General features: G+C 49.5%; 1 protein-coding gene across 1 annotated transcript; it reads right to left on the bottom strand.

Moving 5' to 3' along the window:
* Window positions 1–2,380: 2,380 nt before the first annotated feature.
* LOC119564790 (protein maestro-like) lies at window positions 2,381–8,163 on the bottom strand. Its single transcript, XM_043533164.1, has 7 exons — window positions 8,000–8,163; window positions 7,668–7,779; window positions 5,811–5,957; window positions 4,447–4,629; window positions 3,472–3,564; window positions 2,777–2,911; window positions 2,381–2,485 (listed from the first exon to the last, which is right to left on the bottom strand). The coding sequence occupies exons 3-7, from the start codon at window positions 5,952–5,954 to the stop codon at window positions 2,381–2,383; spliced, it is 660 nt and encodes a 219-aa protein (XP_043389099.1). The 5' UTR covers window positions 5,955–5,957; window positions 7,668–7,779; window positions 8,000–8,163.
* Window positions 8,164–11,749: the final 3,586 nt, after the last annotated feature.

The raw sequence follows: 11,749 nt of genomic DNA, 5'->3' as shown, positions 1-11,749 counted from the left end.
ATCTTTTTCAAGTTCTGTTAAAATCGCTCCACAACCCCTGCTTTGACTTCATTTTCAGTAACAAAAAGCGTTAACGCTGTGCCGTTTCAACAATCTGCTAAAAGGCTTGTTTCAAAATTCTTTCCACCGATTAGTTTGTCATTTTTGAGGCACGCGACCTTGGCAAGAAATAGCTTTAAAGGCCTTGGATACCTCACCGCTCATCTTGTCTTTTAGGCCTAAGGCCCAGGCATATTTGGATAGAATGTCTATCACTGTTAAGATGTACTTAAAACCGCTGTTGTGTTTGGAGAACCGGTGCATATGGATCAAATCTGCCTGCCATTGCGCGTCCACATCTGAAACAACGGTCCTGGTTCTTTTAAAACGTATTCGAGCTGGTTTGTGTAAAGTGTAAGCATCCTGGTGTGAAAGCCAAGCTCTTACCTGTCTTCTATTTAAAGTTTTATGATGCTTTTTGGCCACTTGAAAAAGAAGATTGACCCCGTCAAAGCCCCCAACTTTCCTGGGGGTTTAACAGATTTTCTTTAACAGAGCCGTCTGTGGAGACATGACTGTTCCTGGGACCGTCTTTTACGAATACAAGTATGGAGGGGGACACGTTCATTCTGACACATTTAAATAAGTTTTATTAATCGCCTGGTTTAACACAATCTTTTACAGCCGCCTGAAACAAAGGACGCCATGATCCCTACCATGAGGGGTCTGAGCTGGTTCATTCTTCCATTTTTGTCCTTTTCTGGATTTTCCTCTTGAGATCTGGGTCTCAGACAGGAGCAAAAACAGCTGATGCGCGATGGATTTACTCCCACAGGGCTACCGATGTGTAACTTCTCAAAGGCCTCTAGAAAGGCATCGTCGAGCTGTTGAGAGATTTTCAGACAAAAAACAGTGTAAGCACCCCACTGCCTGTTTTTAGATTTATGCAATGCCAGGTCGATTCCTAACCCCATTACACCTCCATGATCGACCGTCGCTTCTTAATCATTCATTTACCTGAGCGCCGTCTTTCCCGTTCACCTTGTGACTCCCCCAAGCCACAATCGCCTTCTGACTTTAGGGCATGGACAATGAGAGGCTGTCACACTCATCGGGGTGCCTCACAAAGGTTTGGATTTTGGGGTCGGGTTCCGACGTATCCATCAACAGTTGAGTCAAAGGGCCCTCCTCGGAATTGTCACTACCATAGCGCTTTCTCCACACAACTCCAAAGGTCCTCGGAGCTAAAACAAAATCTGAAGGTCTCACGGGGGTGGTAAAGGAGTCCATGTTTCCTCTCAGCCTTTCCACAATTTCTAAAACATGTCTTCTTGGTAAGAGATGGCTTCCTGTGCCCAGCACTGGGACTTATGGGGTGATGGTGCTGCACTCTGATTGGCAGAGGGCGTTGGGAGGAGTTCTTAGAGGGGTTACATGAGCCTCTTCTGGACGGTTCACCCAATCCGAGAACCTGCCCCATTTTGGTCAAATCTCTTCTCAGGGCGGTCCTCTGCAGCCGAAACCCATTGCGATTGGTAGAAGGTGGTGGGAGGAGTTCTTAGAGGGGTCACACGAAGCACTTCCAGATGGGTCACCCCACCCCGGAACTCCCCCCAGTTGGTCAAATCTCCTCTCGGGGTGGTCCCCAGTGGCTGAAACCCCTCCTGATTGGTAGAGGGCAGTGGGAGGAATTCTTAGAGGGGTCACACAAACCACTTCCAGATAGATCACCCCACCCCGGAACTCCCCATGATTAGTCAAACCTCCTCTCGGGGTGGTCCCCAGTGGCTCAAACCCCTACTGATTGGTAGACGGTGGTGGGAGGTATTCTTAGAGGGGTCACACGAACCACTTCCAGACAGGTCACCCTCCCCCGGAGCGAGGGGGATCACTCCCAGTTCAATGGGACAGGCCCACACTAGCTTGGACAGCGCTTGTATGCTAAAATTAGAATGTAGCTAAAGCAGCACGAGCAGTGGGAGGAGCTAGCCACCTTGAGAATCGACTTTGGGGTTTGGATGGGATCATACTTGGGGTGGTTAAACCTCCTGCTGCTCCTGCCATCGCAGCTACTCTCTATTTTTAGCACTCAGGGCTAGTGCGGGTATGTCTCATCAAGCTGGGAATTAGACCCCCAGCTCCAAGTGTAAACATGCCCTACGAGACAGTGTCCCAGCCTCTACTACTAAATGACTGCACCATGCTTTCCCTGCAACAATCCCAAAGCACTTTATAGCAAGTCATGATTTCATCTGACCACCACACTGGAGAGGTAGGGATATTAACCTCCCCATTTATGTATGGGAAGCTGAGGCACAGAGAGATTAGTGGCAGCTCAGTGCTGCACAGTGGGATTTTTTTCTCTCTCCCTCAGTGGGAATACCAAAAGGGACACTGGGCATCATCTCTCACCAGCTAACTTGGCTGCAACTGTCCGGATCTCTTCCCAGCTGCTAAAGAAGTACGTGATGGTGCTTTTGTACAAGTTCTCCAGCAGCTCGGCATTCTCTTAGGCCTAGAGGAAATCAGGGACACATGAGCTCTCTCTGGCTAGAAGTGCCCTTGGACTGCCAGCACATGCTTTTACGAGCCACAAGTAAATCAGAGAAAGAACAGGTGACTGGGTGGACGTGGGAAAAATGGGGATCTGTGGCAGATTTACATTTCCCGTCACCCTCAGTCATATATCCCACTCTGAGTGTTATTTCCATTACCCATCACACATCCCCCCCCACACCTCTACACCACCACATGCCACTCCAGTCAAGAATCTCAGACACTTCAACAGCTCACTCACAAGGTGTCTGCAAATGTCCACCTGGAGCTCTTCAGGCTTCAGCTCGGCTGTGCCATCAAGATGTTCATTCACGGCAGTTTGGAGCCTCTTCAGTCCCAAAAACGGAACACAGAGGTGAAACGTAGCTCTGCATTCCTGAAAAAAAGAAAGCGTGTCACACCATTTAATTGTTCCCTACTGAGTGCTATGGTCATTCAAAGGGAACTCATCTGCTTGACTGCTCATCTATTCCAGGATAAAAAGGGATTCATCTGGATGTAATTGGCAGAAAACATGCAGGAATGACTAATAGAGGGGAGAGCTTCCACTGCAACCTGGAGGTAGCATCAATGTCTTTTTGGAACGGATCTACCTATGAAAGCTGCTTCACCAGGTCTCTCTTCTGTTCTGGGGAGGCAGGGGCCTGGGGTGCAGAGACAGACAGGAATAGAGAGCTGTTGGGCTCAGACCCATGACCTATCCTGGATTCTGGTGAGGCAGCCATGGACCAACCTGGCGGGAACTGACTCAGCAGGAGGGCAATGAACTGAGGGGAGAATTTGGGCCTCCACAGCAGGCAGGAATAGCAGAGCTCCCCTGGCATTGGCAGGAAGATTCCTTTGGCTTAGTAAATAAGTCACTCTCGGTCTTACCACTGAAACCCTGGGGTTCGGGTCTTGCAGGTGCAGCAGAAGTGTGACCCAGCTCTGTCTAACCTGGTCGGTGAAACAGCCCTTCCATTTTCTTTTGGTCAGGCAGGCCAGGATGCCAAATAGGACAAAGGACAATAAACGAAGAGCATCGTCCTCCTACAGCCAAGAAAGCCCCACAAGTTAGTAACTAAGGGGCAATCACATCACGTACCGCGCACAGCCATCTCTTCTATGCTAAAGTCGAGGGATTCCAACTACAGCTAGTCGGAAACACTTTCATGAACTAATTTTTTATTCGAATTTGCTGATTCATCAAACTATTTTAGCGACAGTTCCATTTGGATGAAATTCCTCCAGAAGCCAGGCAGGGGTCCTTAGAAACCTGCCTGCTGTCTTACCAGTGCACCCATTTAGCTCCTTGGAAGCCCATCTAGCAGGCTGGCTGGGATCGTGGGCTTCCAAACCCCCAGCGTCTGGGACCCTGGTTCTCAAATTTGCAACTCCTTGGCACTTCTAGCTCCCACAGTTTCCTGGGTTACCAGCACCGGGATAGTCTGAGAGCAGACTGCCTGGACCCAAGGCTTTCAATAGAGCTCGGTTGAGAATAGTAATTCTGTTTCACAAAGAGTTTTGAAGTTTGGGGAGAGGGATTCCCACAAATAGGAACAAAACCAAAATTTGAAATCTCAAAATTCTCTGCAAAACGGAATCATTCCAACTCTCTCACGTAAAAATGGTATAGAGCAGGCCCAACACTCTCTATTGTACCTTGGAACCCCCTTTTCATGGTTATCTAGCTACCTAATCTAGTATTCAGACTTTCTTTGAGGTTCTCAGTGGCAAGAAAGAAGAACAGAAGGGGGAGACTGTGGGAGCAGGGATGTCATCCCCATCCTCCTAATGTTCTCCTCCTCCGTAAAACACCTCTCTTCCCTGGGGCCGAAACATCTCTTCACTCTGACATGAGCAATGCCCAGGCAGTAAATGGAGTCTAATCAAGATCGGTTGAACTGGGGCTGGAGAGTTCTGGTCACATACGTTGTCAAAGGAGGTCCGGATCTGTTGGGTGAGGTCTCTGAAGGAAGAACCTATGTCCTTCTCTTTCAGCTCCTTCAGGACTTTGGCCACTGCTTTCATGCTCTCGCCAATGACTTCAGAACTGAAAGGGTCACTTAAGGCCCTGATCAGTATGACCATAAGAAACTTCTTGTGCTTTTTCACCTGGACAAACATACGACATTAAAGAACACTTATCACTGATCACACTTCTAATACGTTTTCTTTAGCAGTTATGAAGCTGTGGGAATTTCATCTCCCCCTCCCACCCCCCGGAGACCTATAGCTATATTTCAGACCAGGTTCGAGCTACAATGAGCCAAACTTGGGGCCATAATACACCTGTGTCATTCTATTATTAGATTCCTAGTTACTTAGATTCCAAGGCCAAAAGGAACCCTTGTGATGATCCGGTCTGACCTTCTGCATAACATTGAACTTCCCCGAAATAGTCGCTGTTGGAACTAGAGTGTATCTTTTAGAAAAACGTTCAATCTTGATTTTAAAATTGCTAGTGACAGAGAATCCACTACAACCCTTGGTAAATTGTTCCAATGGTTCATTAAAATTACCATTAAAAATCAATGCCTTATTACCAGTCTGAATTAGTCTAGCTTCATTTTCCCCCATTGAATCTTCTTATCCCTTTGTTTGCTAATGGGAAGAACCCATTCTCAAAATGTGTTCCCCATGTGAGTAGTTCTAGACTGTCCTCAAGTCACTCCTTAACCTTCTCTTTGTAAAGCTAAATAGATTGAGCTCCTTGAGTCTATCACTAGAGGTATCTTTTCCAATCCTTTGAGAATTCTTGGGACTCTTCTCTGAATCCTCTCTAATTTATCAGCATCCTTCTTGAATTGTGGACACCTGATCTGGACACAGCATTCCAGCAGTGCTCACATGAGTGTCATATTCAGAGGGAAAAGAACTTCTTTACTCTTAGTCAAGATTCCTCTCTTTATGCCTCTAAGGATCATTTCAGCCCTTTTGGCCACAACTTCGCATTGGGACACCTTATGTTCAACTGATTCTCTGCCATGACTCAAGTGGTTTTCAGCATCATTGCTTCTTGGGGTAGAGTCTCTCATCCTGTAAGTATGGCCTGCATTTTTTGTTCCTAGATGGAGACATTTACACATGGTCATATTAAAGTGCACAGATTGTTTGCTTTTGCCCAGCTTAGCAAAGGATCCAGCTTGCTCTGTATTGACTTGAAAGAGGTTACTGGGGTATGTGAGAGAGCAGAATTTGGCCTAGTGCATTGTGTGCAGCCTCTGTAAACTCCGAACAACTATTTCCCTTGGTTTCTCTAGTTATGCTGCATTCTAGTCAGTATTCTCTCTTACCTTCTCAGGCGCCCCATAGACTAAATTTCCCAGGCCTCTTACAGCCATCTGCCAGACAATGCTGTTCCTATCATGGGACTTTTCTTCCAAGATGTGTAAGACTGGCTTAAGGAACTTCTTCTCCCTGAGCAGGGGATCACTCATTAGCTAAAAGAAAATCAACCTGTCCATTAGCCCCAGTATGATCATTAAGATTGGGAATAGAATTTGAGCAGACATGTCATACGCTAAAAACAACAAGGAGTCCTCCTACAGCTCCAGTCTTGAGGATACAGACAAATATGGCTACCCTCTGATACTTGGCACATAATACACTGTAACTTTAGTATTTCACACAAATGAGAAAGGTCTACAAAACATGGAGCTTTCCTTTTGGGCACTAGAATAGGGATCCACTCACCTCTTGAGAGCCTCTTAGTGGCTGGGTATGGTATCACAGTCCTTTTCTCACCCCTGGTGCACCCTGCCAGCCGTCCTCAGTGAGTCTTCTGTGGCTCAGGCCTCTGGCTGAGTCCCAAAGTCCAAATGAACCCCTTCTGGGGTAGTTAAGAACAGCCCCATTGCCCTCACTAGGGTCTCCAGCCCCAACTCTGGGTCCTTTACATTCTGCCCTTTGTTCAAGCTCTCCATTAGCATTGTCCCCTCCATGGGGCTTATGCCACTGTCGGTGGTAGGGCAACCTGGGCCTGCCCCTAACTCTGGGTTCCAAACCATGGATCCTCTAAACAGGAGCTAGGCACTGCTTGATTTCAGTTCATTGTCGCTTCTTCCTACCGGCCACTTTTAGCTTCACCCTCACCTCAGGGTTAAAGTTCTTCGGGACTCTCTTCCTGAAAACACAGCTTAAGTAAAGGCTGCCAGAATCAAACTCTGGCTGTCCCCTGAATTTCTGTGGCCAGACAGCAGCGCCCTTTCTTGCCCCTCCAGTTCCTGCCAGGAACTGACCTGTTAAAGCCCTTCAGCTCCTTTTAGCCGAGCCTGATGGGCTCGGATTGGCTGCTTTCATGAGGCCTCTCTAGACAGACCCAGACTGGGGGCTCTTTTCCTGGGGCAGGGTGTAGTAGGACCACGGGGACTCTTGTAAGGAGCCTTAAAGCCCAGGTACAGCCCATCGCAGGCACAGAGAAGTTGTTTTTCTTAGAACCAGATAAGCCCCGAAGATAGTTGCTTAGCATAAGTGGGAAATATGATGCAGATGTTGGAGGAAGACTGTGGAAAGGGAGGATGCTCCAGCAGGTATCCCCACACTAGCCTAGGACTTAGGAGACCCAGGTTCCATTTCCTGCTCCCTCAAAGACTTCCTGTGTGACCTTGGGCAAGTCACTTAGCCCTTCTGTGCATCAGTTCCCTGCCTGTAAAATAGGAAACATAGTGCCTCCCTACCTCGCAGGAGTGTGGTGGGGATACAGACATTAAAGAGTTTGGAGGTACTCAGATACTAGAGTAATGAGAACCTAAGATAGACATTAATGTAGTTGTAGGTTGCTTGGTTGGTAGTATTAGGACACTCGGTTCATTCAGAAGATGTGCTGAGCTAAACCAAAATCAGGAGCTGTTGGTTAGGATCAGCGCTAGGACTTGGCAGAAGAGGTCCACTCATCCAAACTCTGTCCGTATCTCTCTCAGCCAGCACCTGTGGTTGTGTAGCTAGTATAGGCAATGACGGCAATAAAAACCACAGAGAGAGAAGGACTCAGAAAGGTATCGTGAAGTTCCTGGTGAGGTTTCCATATAAAGGAGGACCTATTCTACTGTCTAAAATGACAATTACTCCTATGAACTGAACTATACAACTCCCGAAAGAAAGGCAGACAACAGTCTAACGGTGAAACTGCTCTTCAGAGCCCTGTGTCTTACCTGGGCAAGGAAAGCTGTGCTGGTGACTCGGTGGTTTTCTGAGGGGGAATTCACCCAGGGGAGGAGGCTCTGTATGATCTCAGGTGTTATGAGTCCAGATCTTAGCAGAAGACTGGAAGACAAAAGAAACCGCTCATGGGCTAGATTGCACACTTCAAAAACTCAGCTGCTCTGAGCATACAGCTCTGATATCTAGGAGTGGGAGCTGTGTGTTTCCACCCAGGACACCCCCGCACCCCCCGCCCACAAAGCTATAAACGGGAGGTTCCCTCTCAGCCACTCTATTGGCTACTGATTCCCAAGGATAAAATGATGCCTCCTAGATCTCTTACCTCACCAGCAGATACACTCCCTCATGGTGAGTCTTGGGGTTTTCCACAAGAGTCCAAGTCCTCTGCTTCCTGAGCGCTCTCACCAGTCTCTCATTTCCACCCTTGAAAAGCACAACTTCTAATGCTTTGATAGAAAGCCTGGGGAAAGAAAGGCACAGAACTGCAGCAATCAGGAGGAAGGTGCAGCTTGAACAGAGAGTCAGGAAGCCCCGGTTACTTCTCAGGTCTGCTGTTCAATCAGCAGTTCATCCATTGGCAATGTCCTGGACACCAGTGTCCCTGGAAGGACTTGATGCTGGGAGGTAAGTTTCAGTCTCATACATCTCATAGGACTAGTTTTGCTAGGGACAAAATTTTGCAATCCTTTTTCTCTTTCTGCAAGGAGTATGGGCACTAGCAGAGTACAGTGATATGGAAAAGATACATAGAGTGTGGTGATCACTAATGGACATTTTGGGCTCATATCTCCAGATATGAGGTGACAGAGTGCTGAGGGTTTGCACTTGAGTCAGCACTCTGGTCACTATTCGTACTAATTCGGTTCCTCACAGAAGGCCTAATTGGATAGAGGTGTACCTGATTATGAGGTCAGATTGGGGCTAGTGAGTCAAGGAACCAATCATTCCATTAACAGGGAAAATGTATAAAAGGACATGGGCAGGAGCCCTTTGAGGGGAAGAGACAGAGAAAGAAACTTGGGTGACCAGATGTCCCGATATTTGGGGCTTTATCTTATACAGGTGCCTATTCCCTCTCCCCCCGCCCCCCGTCCTGATTTTTCACACTTGCACACTGTCTGGTCACCCTAAGAGAAACAGAAAGACAAAAAGCTAGGAGAGCCTGACAAAGTGAGGTCTCTGAGTGGAAACACCTTACCCCCCCACCTGACTTTTGGAGAAGAGTTTAGAAAGTTGAGATACAATATAAAGGTGCTATGTATTGGTAGGGGGATTAAATAGACTATACGTTGGTGTTTACAAGCAAAAAAGTCTCAACGCGGTCTATGTTTGTGGAAGATGTGGGGGTGCAACACCCCTCTCTGTCACAGCTGGGGGCTCATCAGGGATTTCCCTGTTATCTATGCAAATGGAGAGCCTGTTGGAGAAGCCGGTGTAGAGGTTTGGCAGTCCAGGTGATGGAGGGAAAACTGAAATGTGTGATGAAGCAGCAAAGAGAAGTGTAGAACAGGGGTTCTCAACCTTTCTGTTTCTGAGCCTCCCTCCACCCTCAACATGCTAGAAATACTCCATGGCCCAGTTCCAGGCCTCTGCCCTGCCAGGCATCAGAGTTTGGGGCTCCTGGCTCCAAATTTTAACCCCACAGGGTGCAGGGGCTTGGGGCTTTAGTGCAGGTGCTGGGCTCAAGGCTTCAGCTTTCTGCCCTGAGCCCCAGCTAGTCTAAAGCCAACCCTGCTTGGCAGACCCCCTCAAACCGGCCTGGTTGAGAACTGCTGGTGTAGAACAGGGATCTCCAAACGTTTGGCTCACGCACCCCCAGGGTGACCTGCCGCAGACGCGCCACCGATGGAAGACCTGCCACAGGCGGGCCGCCAGAGGGGAGCACCAGCCATGGACGTGCAGAGCTGCTGCCGAAGGAAAAAAATGGCGGAGTGCAGTCTGGCGGCGCTACTGCTGCCACTCACCCCCCGGGATCATCCTGCGCACCCCAGTTTGGAGACCACTGGTGTAGAAGAGCCGACAGACCTTCCAACAATCCCAGCAGGCAGAAAAACAGCCCTTCCTTGCCTGGTAGGTTTAACAGCAAAAGAGTCGGCAGGAATTTATATGGGAGCAAGCCCAGGTCTGGCAACAACTCCTCCAAAGTTTGGTGAGTCCTGTGACAGGAAATGGAAACCAGGCACAGGAGATCAGACTGTAAAATGGGACCTGCGAACAAGCCCGATGTGTTTTTGGTTACTCTTCAAGGAGGAGCAGTGAGACCTACTAGGGACAGAACAAGGTGGGCCCTTCAACTGACACCCTATTTAACCAGGGAAGCACATATAGGGCTTTTAGTGATGAACAGGCAAGAGATTATGACATGATTAAGGCAGCCATGCTGGACGAGGTGGGGCCTGTCCACAGAAAAGTACTGCCAGAAATGTAGAGTTGAAAGATGGATTGAGGGATTATGCCTCTGTGCATTTGGACAGAAATTAAAAGACTGGGTCACTCATTAGTAAGGCCAGATACTCAGACTGTGGGGAGATCATGGACTGCATGATTCTGGAAGTTTCTTCAGAGTCTCCCTGAGCATACCTGAGTATGGGTTCTGTGGCGCCAGCCAGTTCATCTGGACCCCACAGTTAAAGTGAGAGGAATTTGCAGAGGCGGACATTCCCAGAGTGAGTCAGTGGTTTAAGGGACTAGATCTGAGAAGGACTAGAGTGCCTACAGCTGGGAAGGGCAGCAAGAAGAAGAGGGAGGAGTCAGTGCGTCCGCATTGCTGCCCATGCACTAGGACACAGGGGGCCTGGCACAGCCAAGCTGGGGTCCTCACACCCAGCCGCCCCTAGGTTAGCTCCGCGGGCTGCACGAGTGCCCTTTCCCTAGCACGTTTCCTGGCCCTGGACCCACAGCAGAGCTAGGCAGGAGCACTCTTGTGACTCTGGCACTCAGGCAGCTCGCCAGTATGGTGGGCACCTGTTATTAATACTTGGCCTTTCATCAGAGACACCACGCCCACCACAAACCAGTTACTCAGCCCCAGTGCCCCTACTGGGGGGATGACTGGCCCCATGTGACAGAGGGGAGCAACTCAGCTGAGGTTGCCCGGGAGTCAGTTGGTGCTGCAGAGCCTGTCTCCTGGGCACTGTCAGCTTAGATGAGGGTTTTCATCGCATCACACACCCGTCGCTCGCCCAGCCCTTGCAGAGTGCAGAACTAGGTGCAGCTCTGCCAGACCTGGCCCAAAGCAACACGCTCAAGGGGGAGAGTTAGCAGTGGACACAGGGGAGCAGCCTCTCGACTCTCACCTCTCAGGTTCTGGCCTTCAATCCCCTTCTGCCCCACCATTACTCAGGGTAACAGATTCCTCCCAGGCTCAGGGAATCCTGGCCTTTCATGCACATTGCCGTACAAAGGCAGATGAACAGCCCGGCCTTCACTGGAACCATGTAGGTCAAACCAGATAAGACACCGGGGGTTGTGGAGCACCATCTCCCCTGGTGGGCAGGGGACCAGGACTCCAGCTTTTCATGCTCAGCTCTGCCACCAACTCCCTCTGTGACTTTGGGAGAGTCATTTGGCCTCTCTGTGCCTCAGTTTCACAGTCTACAAAACACGCCTAATACAAATCCGGGGAAGCGTGCTTTATGGGTCAGGTCCCAGGCAGGAGAGGGGAGAGCCGCATTGAGAAGGCCAGAGGTTGTCGTTCTCTGCAGCAGAATCACGGGGCACAGCGGGGGCTTAGCGCTCTCCTCGGCCTACAGGACTCAGAGCGGGGGTCATGCTGGCGTGTCTGAGAGCTGACGATGATCAGGAGCCACATGGCTCAGAGAAGCACAGAGATCTCATGGACCAGTTTCCAACTGGCCAGGCTGCGCCTTCACTCTCAGAGCCATGAGCCATGTGTCACTAAGGCAGTGGTGGGCAAACTTATTGGCCCGAGGGCCACATGGGGTTGTAAAACGGTATGGAGGGCCGGGTAGGGAAGACTGGGCCTCCCCAAATAGCATGGCCCTCACCCCTATCCACCCCCTCCCACTTCCCCCCCCCGACTGCCCCCCTCAGAATCCCCGACCCATCCAAC

The sequence above is a fragment of the Chelonia mydas genome, chromosome 20 (assembly GCF_015237465.2).
Source record: "Chelonia mydas isolate rCheMyd1 chromosome 20, rCheMyd1.pri.v2, whole genome shotgun sequence".
Classification (NCBI taxonomy): domain Eukaryota; kingdom Metazoa; phylum Chordata; order Testudines; family Cheloniidae; genus Chelonia; species Chelonia mydas.
The sequence above is the reverse complement of the archived record's forward strand: the minus strand, read 5'-3'. Positions and strand labels throughout refer to the sequence as shown.